This window comes from Oncorhynchus gorbuscha, unplaced genomic scaffold, assembly GCF_021184085.1.
Source record: "Oncorhynchus gorbuscha isolate QuinsamMale2020 ecotype Even-year unplaced genomic scaffold, OgorEven_v1.0 Un_scaffold_848, whole genome shotgun sequence".
NCBI classification, from domain to species: domain Eukaryota; kingdom Metazoa; phylum Chordata; class Actinopteri; order Salmoniformes; family Salmonidae; genus Oncorhynchus; species Oncorhynchus gorbuscha.
Window position 1 is genome coordinate 1 of NW_025745838.1, and position 17,500 is coordinate 17,500.

A 17,500-nucleotide genomic window follows, 5' to 3' on the forward strand; every position below is an offset into this window, starting at 1 on the left:
ACACTGAGCACTATAATAGTCTGGTAGCAGCAGTTGTGATGTGTGTTGAGGTGTGGAGAATCAGTGCAGGTGGTCAGTCCAGTTCAAGTGTTCAGCAGTCTGATGACTTGTAGATAGAAACTGTCTCCGAGCCTGTTGGTATCTATTTCAATAGTTAGTCTTCAGCTAGACCAGGATCACTCAGCTGTGTTGTTGTTGCTATGACAGCTTTGTTGACTGACTATGTACAGACTCATCTCTATAGCAACCACTTTGTTGACTGACAATGCACAGACTCATCTCTATAGCAACCACTTTGTTGACTGACAATGCACAGACTCATCTCTATGGCAACCATTTTGCTGACAGATACACACAAGAGGCCTATATATATGATCTACATTAGCATGTTAGACTATATTATGTTATATAACATGTTATTCAACAATCTGTTCCAATTGCAAAGTTGCCAATAAAGAACCCACAAAGGTTCACATTTAAATATATACATTAAACTTATGGTGTCTATAGTACATTTAAATATATGAATAAATCATTAGCCAACCACATCCCTGATTGGTTAGCCTGTTTTGACACTGGAATGAATGTTTGTGATTCATATCGATGCCACATAGAACCCAATTTATCTTTAAACGGCCTAAAGGGGCAGTTGACCTGATCTCCATCATACTTCTATTTCATACTTGTATTTCATACTTGTATTTCATACTTGTATGAAGGCTGGCTGTAAATGAGAATTGCTCTCATTTTTATTTTAGTTTACCTTTATTTAACCAGGCAAGTCAGTTAAGAACAAATTCTTATTTTCAATGACGGTCTAGGAACAGTGGGGTTAACTGCCTGTTCAGGGGCAGAACGACAGATTTGTACCTTGTCAGCTCGGGGGTTTGAACTTGCAAACTTTCGGTTATTAGTCCAACGCTCTAACCACTAGGCTACCCTGCCGCCTCTACACACTAACCACTAGGCTACCCTGCCGCCTCTACACTCTAACCACTAGGCTACCTGCCTCCTCTACACTCTAACCACTAGGCTACCCTGCCTCCTCTACACTCTAACCACTAGGCTACCCTACCACCTCTACACTCTAACCACTAGGCTACCTGCCTCCTCTACACTCTAACCACTAGGCTACCTGCCTCCTCTACACTCTAACCACTAGGCTACCTGCCTCCTCTACACTCTAACCACTAGGCTACCTGCCTCCTCTACACTCTAACCACTAGGCTACCTGCCTCCTCTACACTCTAACCACTAGGCTACCTGCCTCCTCTACACTCTAACCACTAGTCTACCTGGCTCCTCTACACTCTAACCACTAGGCTACCTGCCGCCTCTACACTCTAACCACTAGGCTACCTGCCTCCTCTACACTCTAACCACTAGGCTACCTGCCTCCTCTACACTCTAACCACTAGGCTACCTGCCTCCTCTACACTCTAACCACTAGGCTACCCTGCCTCCTCTACACTCTAACCACTAGGCTACCTGCCTCCTCTACACTCTAACCACTAGGCTACCTGCCTCCTCTACACTCTAACCACTAGGCTACCTGCCTCCTCTACACTCTAACCACTAGGCTACCTGCCTCCTCTACACTCTAACCACTAGGCTACCTGCCTCCTCTACACTCTAACCACTAGGCTACCTGCCTCCTCTACACTCTAACCACTAGGCTACCTGCCTCCTCTACACTCTAACCATTAGGCTACCTGCCTCCTCTACACTCTAACCACTAGGCTACCTGCCTCCTCTACACTCTAACCACTAGGCTACCTGCCTCCTCTACACTCTAACCACTAGGCTACCTGCCTCCTCTACACTCTAACCACTAGTCTACCTGGCTCCTCTACACTCTAACCACTAGGCTACCTGCCGCCTCTACACTCTAACCACTAGGCTACCTGCCTCCTCTACACTCTAACCACTAGGCTACCTGCCTCCTCTACACTCTAACCACTAGGCTACCCTGCCTCCTCTACACTCTAACCACTAGGCTACCTGCCTCCTCTACACTCTAACCACTAGACTACCTGCCTCCTCTACACTCTAAACACTAGGCTACCTGCCTCCTCTACACTCTAACCACTAGGCTACCTGCCTCCTCTACACTCTAACCACTAGGCTACCTGCCTCCTCTACACTCTAACCACTAGGCTACCTGCCTCCTCTACACTCTAACCACTAGGCTACCTGCCTCCTCTACACTCTAACCACTAGGCTACCTGCCTCCTCTACACTCTAACCACTAGGCTACCTGCCTCCTCTACACTCTAACCACTAGGCTACCTGCCTCCTCTACACTCTAACCACTAGGCTACCTGCCTCCTCTACACTCTAACCACTAGGCTACCTGCCTCCTCTACACTCTAACCACTAGGCTACCTGCCTCCTCTACACTCTAACCACTAGGCTACCTGCCTCCTCTACACTCTAACCACTAGGCTACCTGCCTCCTCTACACTCTAACCACTAGGCTACCTGCCTCCTCTACACTCTAACCACTAGGCTACCTGCCTCCTCTACACTCTAACCACTAGGCTACCCTGCCTCCTCTACACTCTAACCACTAGGCTACCTGCCTCCTCTACACTCTAACCACTAGGCTACCTGCCTCCTCTACACTCTAACCACTAGGCTACCCTGCCTCCTCTACACTCTAACCACTAGGCTACCCTGCCTCCTCTACACTCTAACCACTAGGCTACCCTGCCTCCTCTACACTCTAACCACTAGGCTACCTGCCACCTCTCCACTCTAACCACTAGGCTACCCTGCCACCTCTACACTCTAACCACTAGGCTACCCTGCCACCTCTACGCTCTAACCACTAGGCTACCCTGCCTCCCCTACGCTCTAACCACTAGGCTACCCTGCCGCCCCTCCACTCTAACCACTAGGCTACCCTGCCGCCCCTCCACTCTAACCACTAGGCTACCCTGCCGCCCCTCCACTCTAACCACTAGGCTACCCTGCTGCCCTCATAAAACCAGGACTAATTGAGAATTGCTCTCGTACAACCAGGACTAATTGAGAATTGCTCTCATACAACCAGGACTAATTCTCCAGGGCAAATCAAGTTCTTTAATGTTCTGTCCAGAGAATTACATATTAGAAGGGGTTATTTTTATTTTAGTTTTTAGGGGGTAGAACCGCTTTAATATTGCAGATTGTGGCTTCTATCAATGTCATTTCCAATCACTCATATATTTTTGTTATTGTAAATATATTATTTTAAATATATATATTTTTTCTTAAATATATTTTCCCTTATTATTGTCCCCTAGCCGTACCACCTCTCCCCTAATTGTAGTAAACTAATGAACAACAACACTCAGGCTTCTACTTCCAGCTTATACATAATATATACACATAATATATACATAATATATACACATAATATATACATAATATATACATTCTACGGACACAGTATATTTTACACTAGTTATCTTGTTGTTATTAGTCCCATCCTTCAGCTTCCCTCAACCCCTCCCATCTATCTCTGAACACCATCCAGTCCCATCCTTCAGCTTCCCTCAACCCCTCCCATCTATCTCTGAACACCATCCAGTCTCATCCTTCAGCTCTCCTCAACCCCTCCCATCTATCTCTGAACACCATCCAGTCTCATCCTTCAGCTCTCCTCAACCCCTCCCATCTATCTCTGAACACCATCCAGTCCCATCCTTCAGGTCCACTCAACCCCTCCCATCTATCTCTGAACACCATCCAGTCCCATCCTTCAGCTCCCCTCAACCCCTCCCATCTATCTCTGAACACCATCCAGTCCCATCCTTCAGCTTCCCTCAAGCCCTCCCATCTATCTCTGAACACCATCCAGTCCCATCCTTCAGGTCCACTCAACCCCTCCCATCTATCTCTGAACACCATCCAGTCCCATCCTTCAGGTCCACTCAACCCCTCCCATCTATCTCTGAACACCATCCAGTCCCATCCTTCAGCTTCCCTCAACCCCTCCCATCTATCTCTGAACACCATCCAGTCCCATCCTTCAGGTCCACTCAACCCCTCCCATCTATCTCTGAACACCATCCAGTCCCATCCTTCAGGTCCACTCAACCCCTCCCATCTATCTCTGAACACCATCCAGTCCCATCCTTCAGCTCCCCTCAACCCCTCCCATCTATCTCTGAACACCATCCAGTCCCATCCTTCAGCTCCCCTCAACCCCTCCCATCTATCTCTGAACACCATCCAGTCCCATCCTTCAGCTCCCCTCAACCCCTCCCATCTATCTCTGAAGACCATCCAGTCCCATCCTTCAGCTTCCCTCAACCCCTCCCATCTATCTCTGAACACCATCCAGTCCTTCAGCTTCCCTCAAGCCCTCCCATCTATCTCTGAACACCATCCAGTCCCATCCTTCAGCTTCCCTCAAGCCCTCCCATCTATCTCTGAACACCATCCAGTCCCATCCTTCAGCTCCCCTCAACCCCTCCCATCTATCTCTGACCACCATCCAGTCCTTCAGCTTCCCTCAAGCCCTCCCATCTATCTCTGAACACCATCCAGTCCCATCCTTCAGCTCCCCTCAACCCCTCCCATCTATCTCTGACCACCATCCAGTCCTTCAGCTCCCCTCAACCCCTCCCATCTATCTCTGATCACCATCGAGTCCCATCCTTCAGCTCCCCTCAACCCCTCCCATCTATCTCTGAACACCACACCATCCAACCCCTCCCATCTATCCTTCAGCTCCCCTCAACCCCTCCCATCTATCTCTGAACACCATCCAGTCCTTCAGCTCCCCTCAACCCCTCCCATCTATCTCTGAACACCATCCAGTCCTTCAGCTCCCTCAACCCCTCCCATCTATCTCTGAACACCATCCAGTCCTTCAGCTCCCCTCAACCCCTCCCATCTGTCTCTGAACACCATCCAGTCCTTCAGCTCCCTCAACCCCTCCCATCTATCTCTGAACACCATCCAGTCCTTCAGCTCCCCTCAACCCCTCCCATCTATCTCTGAACACCATCCAGTCCTTCAGCTCCCCTCAACCCCTCCCATCTATCTCTGAACACCATCCAGTCCTTCAGCTCCCCTCAACCCCTCCCATCTATCTCTGAACACCATCCAGTCCCATCCTTCAGCTCCCCTCAACCCCTCCCATCTATCTCTGAACACCATCCAGTCCTTCAGCTCCCCTCAACCCCTCCCATCTATCTCTGAACACCATCCAGTCCCAGCCTTCAGCTCCCCTCAACCCCTACCATCTATCTCTGAACACCATCCAGTCCCAGCCTTCAGCTCCCCTCAACCCCTCCCATCTATCTCTGAACACTATCCAGTCCTTCAGCTCCCCTCAACCCCTCCATCTATCTCTGAGCACCATCCATTCCTTCAGCTCCCCTCAACCCCTCCCATCTATCTCTGAACACCATCCAGTCCCAGCCTTCAGCTCCCCTCAACCCCTCCATCTATCTCTGAGCACCATCCAGTCCCAGCCTTCAGCTCCACTCAACCCCTCCATCTATCTCTGAACACTATCCAGTCCTTCAGCTCCCCTCAACCCCTCCCATCTATCTCTGAACACCATCCAGTCCTTCAGCTCCCCTCAACCCCTCCCATCTATCTCTGAACACCATCCAGTCCTTCAGCTCCCCTCAACCCCTCCCATCTATCTCTGAACACCATCCAGTCCCAGCCTTCAGCTCCCCTCAACCCCTCCCATCTATGTTCAAAATGATTTCACCATCTCTCCTCTCCTCCCTCTCTACCCAGACTGCCTCTCTCTCCTGGTCTACCGGGATAAGTCCGATAAGGTCAGGGGTCGTCGTGAGCGGCTGCAGATGACCTTGGAGGGGATCTGTGGAGTGGAGCCGGGGTTAGGGTATGACGGGGTGGCCTACACCCTCACCATCCTCTGTCTGGGACACACAGTGGGACTGGGCTTCGACAGCAGAGAGGGGCTGACGGCCTGGGACGCTAGGCTGAGATACAGCCTGGGAGAAGGTAGAGTGGAGGGGAGGGGGGGGGCATGGGACGCTAGGCTGAGATACAGACTGGGAGAAGGTAGGGTGGAGGGGAGGGGGGCATGGGACGCTAGGCTGAGATACAGACTGGGAGAAGGTAGGGTGGAGGGGGGGGGGGCATGGGACGCTAGGCTGAGATACAGACTGGGAGAAGGTAGGGTGGAGGGGAGGGGGGGCATGGGACGCTAGGCTGAGATACAGACTGGGAGAAGGTAGGGTGGAGGGGGGGGGGCATGGGACGCTAGGCTGAGATACAGACTGGGAGAAGGTAGGGTGGAGGGGGGGGGGCATGGGGACGCTAGGCTGAGATACTGACTGGGAGAAGGTAGGGTGGAGGGGGGGGGGGACATGGGACGCTAGGCTGAGATACAGACTGGGAGAAGGTAGGCTGAGATACAGACTGGGAGAAGGTAGGCTGAGATACAGACTGGGAGAAGGTAGGCTGAGATACAGTCTGGGAGAAGGTAGGCTGAGATACAGACTGGGAGAAGGTAGGCTGAGATACAGACTGGGAGAAGGTAGGCTGAGATACAGACTGGGAGAAGGTAGGCTGAGATACAGACTGGGAGAAGGTAGGCTGAGATACAGACTGGGAGAAGGTAGGCTGAGATACAGACTGGGAGAAGGTAGGCTGAGATACAGACTGGGAGAAGGTAGGCTGAGATACAGACTGGGAGAAGGTAGGCTGAGATACAGTCTGGGAGAAGGTAGGCTGAGATACAGACTGGGAGAAGGTAGGCTGAGATACAGTCTGGGAGAAGGTAGGCTGAGATACAGACTGGGAGAAGGTAGGCTGAGATACAGTCTGGGAGAAGGTAGGCTGAGATACAGACTGGGAGAAGGTAGGCTGAGATCCATCTGGGAGAAGGTAGGCTGAGATACAGACTGGGAGAAGGTAGGCTGAGATACAGTCTGGGAGAAGGTAGGCTGAGATACAGACTGGGAGAAGGTAGGCTGAGATACAGACTGGGAGAAGGTAGGCTGAGATACAGTCTGGGAGAAGGTAGGCTGAGATACAGTCTGGGAGAAGGTAGGCTGAGATACAGATTGGGAGAAGGTAGGCTGAGATACAGACTGGGAGAAGGTAGGCTGAGATACAGACTGGGAGAAGGTAGGCTGAGATACAGATTGGGAGAAGGTAGGCTGAGATACAGACTGGGAGAAGGTCCGTGTGTATGTCTACTGTCCTAGACTGATGTACTGTCTACTGCCCTAGACTGATGTACTGTCTACTGTCCTAGACTGATGTACTGTATACTGATGTACTGTCTACTGTCCTAGACTGATGTACTGTCTACTGTCCTAGACTGATGTACTGTCTACTGTCCTAGACTGATGTACTGTCTACTGTCCTAGACTGATGTACTGTCTACTGTCCTAGACTGATGTACTGTCTACTGTCCTAGACTGATGTACTGTCTACTGTCCTAGACTGATGTACTGTCTACTGTCCTAGACTGATGTACTGTCTACTGTCCTAGACTGATGTACTGTCCTAGACTGATGTACTGTCTACTGTCCTAGACTGATGTACTGTCCTAGACTGATGTACTGTATACTGATGTACTGTCTACTGTCCTAGACTGATGTACTGTCTACTGTCCTAGACTGATGTACTGTCTACTGTCCTAGACTGATGTACTGTCTACTGTCCTAGACTGATGTACTGTCTACTGTCCTAGACTGATGTACTGTCTACTGTCCTAGACTGATGTACTGTCTACTGTCCTAGACTGATGTACTGTCTACTGTCCTAGACTGATGTACTGTATGTACTGTCTACTGTCCTAGACTGATGTACTGTCTACTGTCCTAGACTGATGTACTGTCTGTACTGTCTACTGTCCTAGACTGATGTATTGTCTACTGTCCTAGACTGATGTACTGTCTACTGTCCTAGACTGATGTACTGTCTACTGTCCTAGACTGATGTACTGTCTGTACTGTCTACTGTCCTAGACTGATGTATTGTCTACTGTCCTAGACTGATGTATTGTCTACTGTCCTAGACTGATGTATTGTCTACTGTCCTAGACTGATGTACTGTCTACTGTCCTAGACTGATGTACTGTCTACTGTCCTAGACTGATGTACTGTCTACTGTCCTAGACTGATGTACTGTCTACTGTCCTAGACTGATGTACTGTCTATACTGTCTACTGTCCTAGACTGATGTACTGTCTACTGTCCTAGACTGATGTACTGTCTACTGTCCTAGACTGATGTATTGTCTACTGTCCTAGACTTATGCTCTGTGTGTGTGTATACTGTCCTAGACTTATGCTCTGTGTGTGTGTACGGTATACTGTGTGTGTTACCTTCATTATGTCTCTGATTGATACAGAACTCATGGTGTGTGACAGTGGCTCTCTTTGCCTTTAGCTTAGTTTGAATAATAATTCATCTCTCTCTCCATCACTCTATCCCCCCACTCTCTCTCTCACTCTCCCTCCCCCCACTCTCTCTCTCACTCTCCCTCCCCTCTCTCTCTCTCTCACTCTCCCTCCCCCACTCTCTCTCTCACTCTCCCTCCCCCTCTCTCTCTCCCTTACTCTCTCTCTCCATCCGCCTTCTCTCTCTCTCTCTCTCCCCTCTCCCCCCACTCTCACTCTGCCTCCCCCTCTCTCTCCCTCTTCCCCTTACTCTCTCTCTCTCTCCCTCCCCCTCTCTCTCTCCCCTTACTCTCACTCTCCCTCCCCTCTCTCTCCCTCTTCCCCTTACTCTCTCTCTCTCTCCCTCCCTCTCTCTCTCTCTCTCTCTCTCTCTCTCTCTCTCTCTCTCTCTCTCTCCCCTTACTCTCTCTCTCACTCTCCCTCCCCCTCTCTCTCTCCCCTTACTCTCTCTCCCTCCCCCCACTCTCGCTCCCCCTCTCCCTCCCCTCTCTCCTGCTTCCCCCACTCTCGCTCTCCCTCCCCTCTCTCCTCCTCCCCCCACTCTCGCTCTCCCTCCCCTCTCTCTCCCTCTTCCCCTTACTCTCACTCTCTCTCTCTCCCCCCCCCTCTCTCTCTCTCTCTCCCCTTACTCTCTCTCTCTCTCTCTCTCTCTCTCTCTCTCTCTCTCTCTCTCTCTCTCTCTCTCTCTCTCTCTCTCTCTCTCTCTCTCTCCCCTCTCTCTCTCTCTCTCTCTCTCTCTCTCTCTCTCTCTCTCTCTCTCTCTCTCTCTCTCCCCTTACTCTCTCTCTCACTCTCCATCCCCCTCTCTCTATCCCCCTTCCTCCCTCTCTCCCTCCCTCTCTTGCTCTCTCTCTCTCAACCAGTCCACAGGTTCAGTGTAGGTGTTCAGCCAGGAACTAAGCTAGAGAGTGGTCCCGCCTCCCTGCACCTGTGCAACAACCTACTGGTCCTCACTAGGGACCTCCCCCCGGCCGTGATTGGCCAGTGGAAGCTGTCAGACCTGCGTCGCTATGGCGACGTGCCCAACGGCTTTGTGTTTGAGGGCGGCACTAGATGTGGATACTGTGAGTATGGAACCACAACGGCACCGTGTCCCAAATGGCACCCTTTTCCCTAGTGCACTACTTTAGCACTACTTTAGTGCACTTTAGTGCATGTAGTGCACTACTTTAGACCAGAACCCTATGGAACCCTATTCCCTATGTAGTGCACTACTTTAGACCAGAGCCCTATGGAACCCTATTCCCTATGTAGTGCACTACTTTAGACCAGAGCCCTATGGAACCCTATGTAGTTCACTACTTTAGACCAGAGCCCTATGGTACCCTATTCCCTATATAGTGCACTACTTTAGACCAGAGCCCTATGGCACCCTATTCCCTATATAGTGCACTACTTTAGACCAGAGTACCCTATTCCCTATATAGTGCACTACTTTAGACCAGAGCACCCTATTCCCTATATAGTGCACTACTTTAGACCAGAGTCCTATGGCACCCTATTCCCTAAATAGTGCACTAGTTTAGACCAGAACCCTATTCCCTAAATAGTGCACTACTTTAGACCAGAGGCCTATTCCCTATATAGTGCACTACTAGTGACCAGAGCCCTATTCCCTATATTGTGCACTACTGTAGACCAGAGCCCTATTCCCTATATAGTGCACTACTATAGACCAGAGCCCTATTCCCTATATAGTGAACTACTAGTGACCAGAGCCCTATTCCCTATATAGTGAACTACTATAGACCAGAGCCCTATTCCCTATATAGTGCACTACTATAGACCAGAGCCCTATTCCCTATATAGTGAACTACTATAGACCAGAGCCCTATTCCCTATATAGTGAACTACTAGTGACCAGAGCCCTATTCCCTATATAGTGAACTACTAGTGACCAGAGCCCTATTCCCTATATAGTGAACTACTATAGACCAGAGCCCTATTCCCTATATAGTGAACTACTAGTGACCAGAGCCCTATTCCCTATATAGTGAACTACTATAGACCAGAGCCCTATTCCCTATATAGTGAACTACTAGTGACCAGAGCCCTATTCCCTATATAGTGAACTACTAGTGACCAGAGCCCTATTCCCTATATAGTGAACTACTATAGACCAGAGCCCTATTCCCTATATAGTGAACTACTAGTGACCAGAGCCCTATTCCCTATATAGTGAACTACTATAGACCAGAGCCCTATTCCCTATATAGTGAACTACTAGTGACCAGAGCCCTATTCCCTATATAGTGAACTACTATAGACCAGAGCCCTATTCCCTATATAGTGAACTACTAGTGACCAGAGCCCTATTCCCTATATAGTGAACTACTAGTAGACCAGAGCCCTATTCCCTATATAGTGAACTACTAGTGACCAGAGCCCTATTCCCTATATAGTGAACTACTAGTGACCAGAGCCCTATTCCCTATATAGTGAACTACTAGTGACCAGAGCCCTATTCCCTATATAGTGAACTACTATAGACCAGAGCCCTATTCCCTATATAGTGAACTACTAGTGACCAGAGCCCTATTCCCTATATAGTGGTACTACTATAGACCAGAGCCCTATTCCCTATATAGTGAACTACTAGTGACCAGAGCCCTATTCCCTATATAGTGCACTACTTTAGATCAGAGCCCTATGGCACCCTATTCCCTATATAGTGCACTACTTTTGAGAATGGAACTCATTGTGTCAACGGGTTAGCTAGTTTTAATAACAGTTCAATGGAATTGTTTTGGTTTCTAAAACATTTCCATATTTCCATAGTGACAGTTCACCAGGCCTGTGGCCTCCATCTCTGGTCCTGGAGAATTCGAGGTGTGCAGGCTTTTGTTCCATCTCAGCAGTACATTGTCCCTGTCTCTCTATCGTTCTCTCTTCTCCCCAAATGACAGCATTTTATGGTTGGTTGATATCTCAGAGTACAGTATAGTTGGTATCTCAGTACAGTATAGTTGGTATCTCAGTACAGTATAGTTGGTATCTCAGAGTACAGTATAGTTGGTATCTCAGAGTACAGTATAGTTGGTATCTCAGAGTACAGTATAGTTGGTGTCTCAGTACAGTATAGTTGGTATCTCAGAGTACAGTATAGTTGGTGTCTCAGTACAGTATAGTTTGTATCTCAGTACAGTATAGTTGGTATCTCAGTACAGTATAGTTGGTATCTCAGAGTACAGTATAGTTGGTATCTCAGAGTACAGTATAGTTGGTATCTCAGTACAGTATAGTTGGTATCTCAGTACAGTATAGTTGGTATCTCAGAGTACAGTATAGTTGGTATCTCAGAGTACAGTATAGTTGGTATCTCAGTACAGTATAGTTGGTATCTCAGTACAGTATAGTTGGTATCTCAGAGTACAGTATAGTTGGTATCTCAGTACAGTATAGTTGGTATCTCAGTACAGTATAGTTGGTATCTCAGTACAGTATAGTTGGTATCTCAGTACAGTATAGTTGGTATCTCAGAGTACAGTATAGTTGGTATCTCAGAGTACAGTATAGTTGGTATCTCAGTACAGTATAGTTGGTATCTCAGTACAGTATAGTTGGTATCTCAGTACAGTATAGTTGGTATCTCAGAGTACGGTATAGTTGGTATCTCAGTACAGTATAGTTGGTATCAGTACAGTATAGTTGGTATCTCAGTACAGTATAGTTGGTATCTCAGAGTACGGTATAGTTGGTATCTCAGTACAGTATAGTTGGTATCTCAGTACAGTATAGTTGGTATCTCAGAGTACGGTATAGTTGGTATCTCAGTACAGTATAGTTGGTATCTCAGTACAGTATAGTTGGTATCTCAGAGTACAGTATAGTTGGTATCTCAGTACAGTATAGTTGGTATCTCAGTACAGTATAGTTGGTATCTCAGTACAGTATAGTTGGTATCTCAGAGTACAGTATAGTTGGTATCTCAGTACAGTATAGTTGGTATCTCAGTACAGTATAGTTGGTATCTCAGTGCAGTATAGTTGGTATCTCAGTACAGTATAGTTGGTATCTCAGTACAGTATAGTTGGTATCTCAGTACAGTATAGTTGGTATCTCAGTACAGTATAGTTGGTATCTCAGTATAGTTGGTATCTCAGAGCACAGTATAGTTGGTTGGTAAGTCAGACCCTCATATGTACTGGTTTATTAAGTCCACAGAGTAACTCTAAACTGCAGGCATATCAAATAGGTTTTCATAATACACACACACGCACATACACCGTCATGACGTTGCCCTCTTTGGGTACAGCGATCCCTATTCCCCCTCCCTCTGTCTCTCCTACACCCAGGCTGCTGCGACCTCAGGTTGTAAATGTCTGGAGGAGAACTGCCTCGTGGTCAGACTATGTAGAGAGAGTGAGTTTTCATAGAGAAAACAAAGGAATTTCTTCCACCTCACAGAACTGGAGGTCCGAACGACAGTCATGTTCTGGAGATGGTATCAAAGATCGGTGAAGAATCCAGGTTACGAACTGGTCCGTTTGGTACAATGTGGTGAAACTCATGAGAGACAATACAGCCACATTACCATAACTGTTATGCAGGTGAGTGAGGACCCAAAAGCGACTTAACAGAAACAGAGTTTATTCAAGTCCAAAACAGAAAACGACAAATCCTGAATCCATAACAGAAATCCTCTAGTCTGTAGAGGGGAAGGACAGGAGAAGCGGCCACAGACTGCAGGTCCCTTCGGGTTGGCGCAGGCCGTAGCTGACAGAGACACCTGCTCACACGCAGCATCTGATGAAGGCAAAAACACGACAGGACGGAACAAGAACACAGCACAGCAAACAAGGATCCGACAAGGACAGAAGCAGAAACAGAGAGAGAAATAGAGACTTAATCAGAGGGCAAAATAGGGGACAGGTGTGAAAGAGTAAACGAGGTAGTTAGGAGAATGAGGAACAGCTGGGAGCAGGAACGGAACGATAGAGAGAGAGAGAGAGGGATAGAGAGAGGGAAAGAACCTAATAAGACCAGCAGGGGGAAACGAATAGAAGAGAAAGCACAGGGACAAGACATGACAATCTATGACAAAACATGACAATAACGCTGTTTATACAGGGGTCTCAAGTATGAGGCTTTACATCTAATTGTTGTACAAAATGAATGAGTAATTATGTGCTTGTGTCAACTGTCTCTACCGTAACGGGCCTGTCAGGACCAATGACAACTGTCTTTACCGTAACGGGCCTGTCAGGACCAATGACAACTGTCTTTACCGTAACGGGCCTGTCAGGACCAATGACAACTGTCTTTACCGTAACGGGCCTGTCAGGACCAATGACAACTGTCCTTACCGTAACGGGCCTGTCAGGACCAATGACAACTGTCCTTACCGTAACGGGCCTGTCAGGACCAATGACAACTGTCTTTACCGTAACGGGCCTGTCAGGACCAATGACAACTGTCCTGTAACGGGCCTGTCAGGACCAATGACAACTGTCTTTACCGTAACGGGCCTGTCAGGACCAATGACAACTGTCTTTACCGTAACGGGCCTGTCAGGACCAATGACAACTGTCTTTACCGTAATGGGCCTGTCAGGACCAATGACAACTGTCTTTACCGTAACGGGCCTGTCAGGACCAATGACAACTGTCTTTACCGTAACGGGCCTGTCAGGACCAATGACAACTGTCTCTACCGTAGGCCTGTCAGGCCTGTCTTTTACCGTAACAGGCCTGTCAGGACCAATGACAACTGTCTTTACCGTAACGGGCCTGTCAGGACCAATGACAACTGTCTTTACCGTAATGGGCCTGTCAGGACCAATGACAACTGTCTTTACCGTAATGGGCCTGTCAGGACCAATGACAACTGTCTTTACCGTAATGGGCCTGTCAGGACCAATGACAACTGTCTTTACCGTAATGGGCCTGTCAGGACCAATGACAACTGTCTTTACCGTAATGGGCCTGTCAGGACCAATGACAACTGTCTTTACCGTAATGGGCCTGTCAGGACCAATGACAACTGTCTTTACCGTAACGGGCCTGTCAGGACCAATGACAACTGTCTTAACAGGCCTGTCTTTACAGTAACAGGCCTGTCAGGACCAATGACAACTGTCTTTACCGTAATGGGCCTGTCAGGACCAATGACAACTGTCTTTACCGTAACGGGCCTGTCAGGACCAATGACAACTGTCTTTACCGTAATGGGCCTGTCAGGACCAATGACAACTGTCTTTACCGTAACGGGCCTGTCAGGACCAATGACAACTGTCTTTACCGTAACGGGCCTGTCAGGACCAATGACAACTGTCTTTACCGTAACGGGCCTGTCAGGACCAATGACAACTGTCTTTACCGTAACGGGCCTGTCAGGACCAATGACAACTGTCTTTACCGTAATGGGCCTGTCAGGACCAATGACAACTGTCTTTACCGTAACGGGCCTGTCAGGACCAATGACAACTGTCTTTACCGTAACGAACCTGTCAGGACCAAGGACAACTGTCTCTACCGTAACAGGCCTGTCTTTACAGTAACAGGCCTGTCAGGACCAATGACAACTGTCTTTACCGTAACGGGCCTGTCAGGACCAATGACAACTGTCTTTACCGTAACGGGCCTGTCAGGACCAATGAGAACTGTCTTTACCGTAACGGGCCTGTCAGGACCAATGAGAACTGTCTTTACCGTAACGGGCCTGTCAGGACCAAGGACAACTGTCTTTACAGTAACAGGCCTGTCAGGACCAATGACAACTGTCTTTACCGTAATGGGCCTGTCAGGACCAATGACAACTGTCTTTACCGTAACGGGCCTGTCAGGACCAAGGACAACTGTCTCTACCGTAACAGGCCTGTCTTTACAGTAACAGGCCTGTCAGGACCAATGACAACTGTCTTTACCGTAACAGGCCTGTCAGGACCAATGACAACTGTCTTTACCGTAACGGGCCTGTCAGGACCAATGACAACTGTCTTTACCGTAATGGGCCTGTCAGGACCAATGAGAACTGTCTTTACCGTAACAGGCCTGTCAGGACCAATGACAACTGTCGCTACCGTAATGGGCCTGTCAGGACCAATGACAACTGTCTTTACCGTAATGGGCCTGTCAGGACCAATGACAACTGTCTTTACCGTAACGGGCCTGTCAGGACCAATGACAACTGTCTTTACCGTAATGGGCCTGTCAGGACCAATGACAACTGTCTTTACCGTAACGGGCCTGTCAGGACCAATGACAACTGTCTTTACCGTAATGGGCCTGTCAGGACCAATGACAACTGTCTTTACCGTAATGGGCCTGTCAGGACCAATGACAACTGTCTTTACCGTAATGGGCCTGTCAGGACCAATGACAACTGTCTTTACCGTAACGGGCCTGTCAGGACCAATGACAACTGTCTTTACCGTAATGGGCCTGTCAGGACCAATGACAACTGTCTTTACCGTAACGGGCCTGTCAGGACCAATGACAACTGTCTTTACCGTAACGGGCCTGTCAGGACCAATGACAACTGTCTTTACCGTAACGGGCCTGTCAGGACCAATGACAACTGTCTTTACCGTAACGGGCCTGTCAGGACCAATGACAACTGTCTTTACCGTAACGGGCCTGTCAGGACCAATGACAACTGTCTTTACCGTAACGGGCCTGTCAGGACCAATGACAACTGTCTTTACCGTAACGGGCCTTCAGGACCAATGACAACTGTCTTTACCGTAATGGGCCTGTCAGGACCAATGACAACTGTCTTTACCGTAACGGGCCTGTCAGGACCAATGACAACTGTCTTTACCGTAACGGGCCTGTCAGGACCAATGACAACTGTCTTTACCGTAACGGGCCTGTCAGGACCAAGGACAACTGTCTTTACCGTAACGGGCCTGTCAGGACCAATAACAACTGTCTTTACCGTAACGGGCCTGTCAGGACCAATGACAACTGTCTTTACCGTAACGGGCCTGTCAGGACCAATGACAACTGTCTTTACCGTAACGGGCCTGTCAGGACCAATGACAACTGTCTTTACCGTAACGGGCCTGTCAGGACCAATGACAACTGTCTTTACCGTAACGGGCCTGTCAGGACCAATGACAACTGTCTTTACCGTAACAGGCCTGTCAGGACCAATGACAACTGTCTTTACCGTAACGGGCCTGTCAGGACCAAAGACAACTGTCTTTACCGTAACAGGCCTGTCAGTAACAATGGCCTGTCAGGACCAATGACAACTGTCTTTACCGTAATGGGCCTGTCAGGACCAATGACAACTGTCTTTACCGTAACGGCCTGTCAGGACCAAGGACAACTGTCTCTACCGTAACAGGCCTGTCTTTACAGTAACAGGCCTGTCAGGACCAATGACAACTGTCTTTACCGTAACGGGCCTGTCAGGACCAATGACAACTGTCTTTACCGTAACGAACCTGTCAGGACCAAGGACAACTGTCTTTACCGTAACGGGCCTGTCAGGACCAATGACAACTGTCTTTACCGTAACGGGCCTGTCAGGACCAATGACAACTGTCTTTACCGTAACGGGCCTGTCAGGACCAATGACAACTGTCTTTACCGTAACGAACCTGTCAGGACCAAGGACAACTGTCTTTACCGTAACAGGCCTGTCAGGACCAATGAGAACTGTCTTTACCGTAACGAGCCTGTCAGGACCAAAGACAACTGTCTTTACCGTAACAGGCCTGTCAGGACCAATGAGAACTGTCTTTACCGTAACAGGCCTGTCTTTACCGTAACAGGCCTGTCAGGACCAATGACAACTGTCTTTACCGTAACGGGCCTGTCAGGACCAATGACAACTGTCTTTACCGTAACGAACCTGTCAGGACCAAGGACAACTGTCTTTACCGTAACAGGCCTGTCAGGACCAATGAGAACTGTCTTTACCGTAACGAGCCTGTCAGGACCAAAGACAACTGTCTTTACCGTAACGGGCCTGTCAGGACCAATGACAACTGTCTTTACCGTAACAGGCCTGTCTTTACCGTAACGAGCCTGTCAGGACCAATGACAACTGTCTTTACCGTAACGAGCCTGTCAGGACCAATGACAACTGTCTTTACCGTAGCAAGGGTGTGTGTGTGTGTGTGTGAGAGAGAGAGACACACTCTCCTGGGCCTTAATACGA

The 17,500-nt window shown here is 48.7% G+C and overlaps 1 protein-coding gene across 1 annotated transcript in view; it reads left to right on the forward strand.

The window, feature by feature from the left end:
* Positions 1-5,745: 5,745 nt before the first annotated feature.
* The window catches only part of LOC124020537 (protein Dok-7-like), a gene marked incomplete at its 5' end in the record, with an annotated part of 46,679 nt that continues 34,924 nt past the window's right edge, over positions 5,746-17,500 (forward strand). The window contains 2 exons of the mRNA XM_046335775.1: positions 5,746-5,976; positions 9,253-9,453. Coding sequence (XP_046191731.1) covers positions 5,746-5,976; positions 9,253-9,453 — 432 coding nt within the window. The remainder of the gene's footprint in view (positions 5,977-9,252; positions 9,454-17,500) is intronic.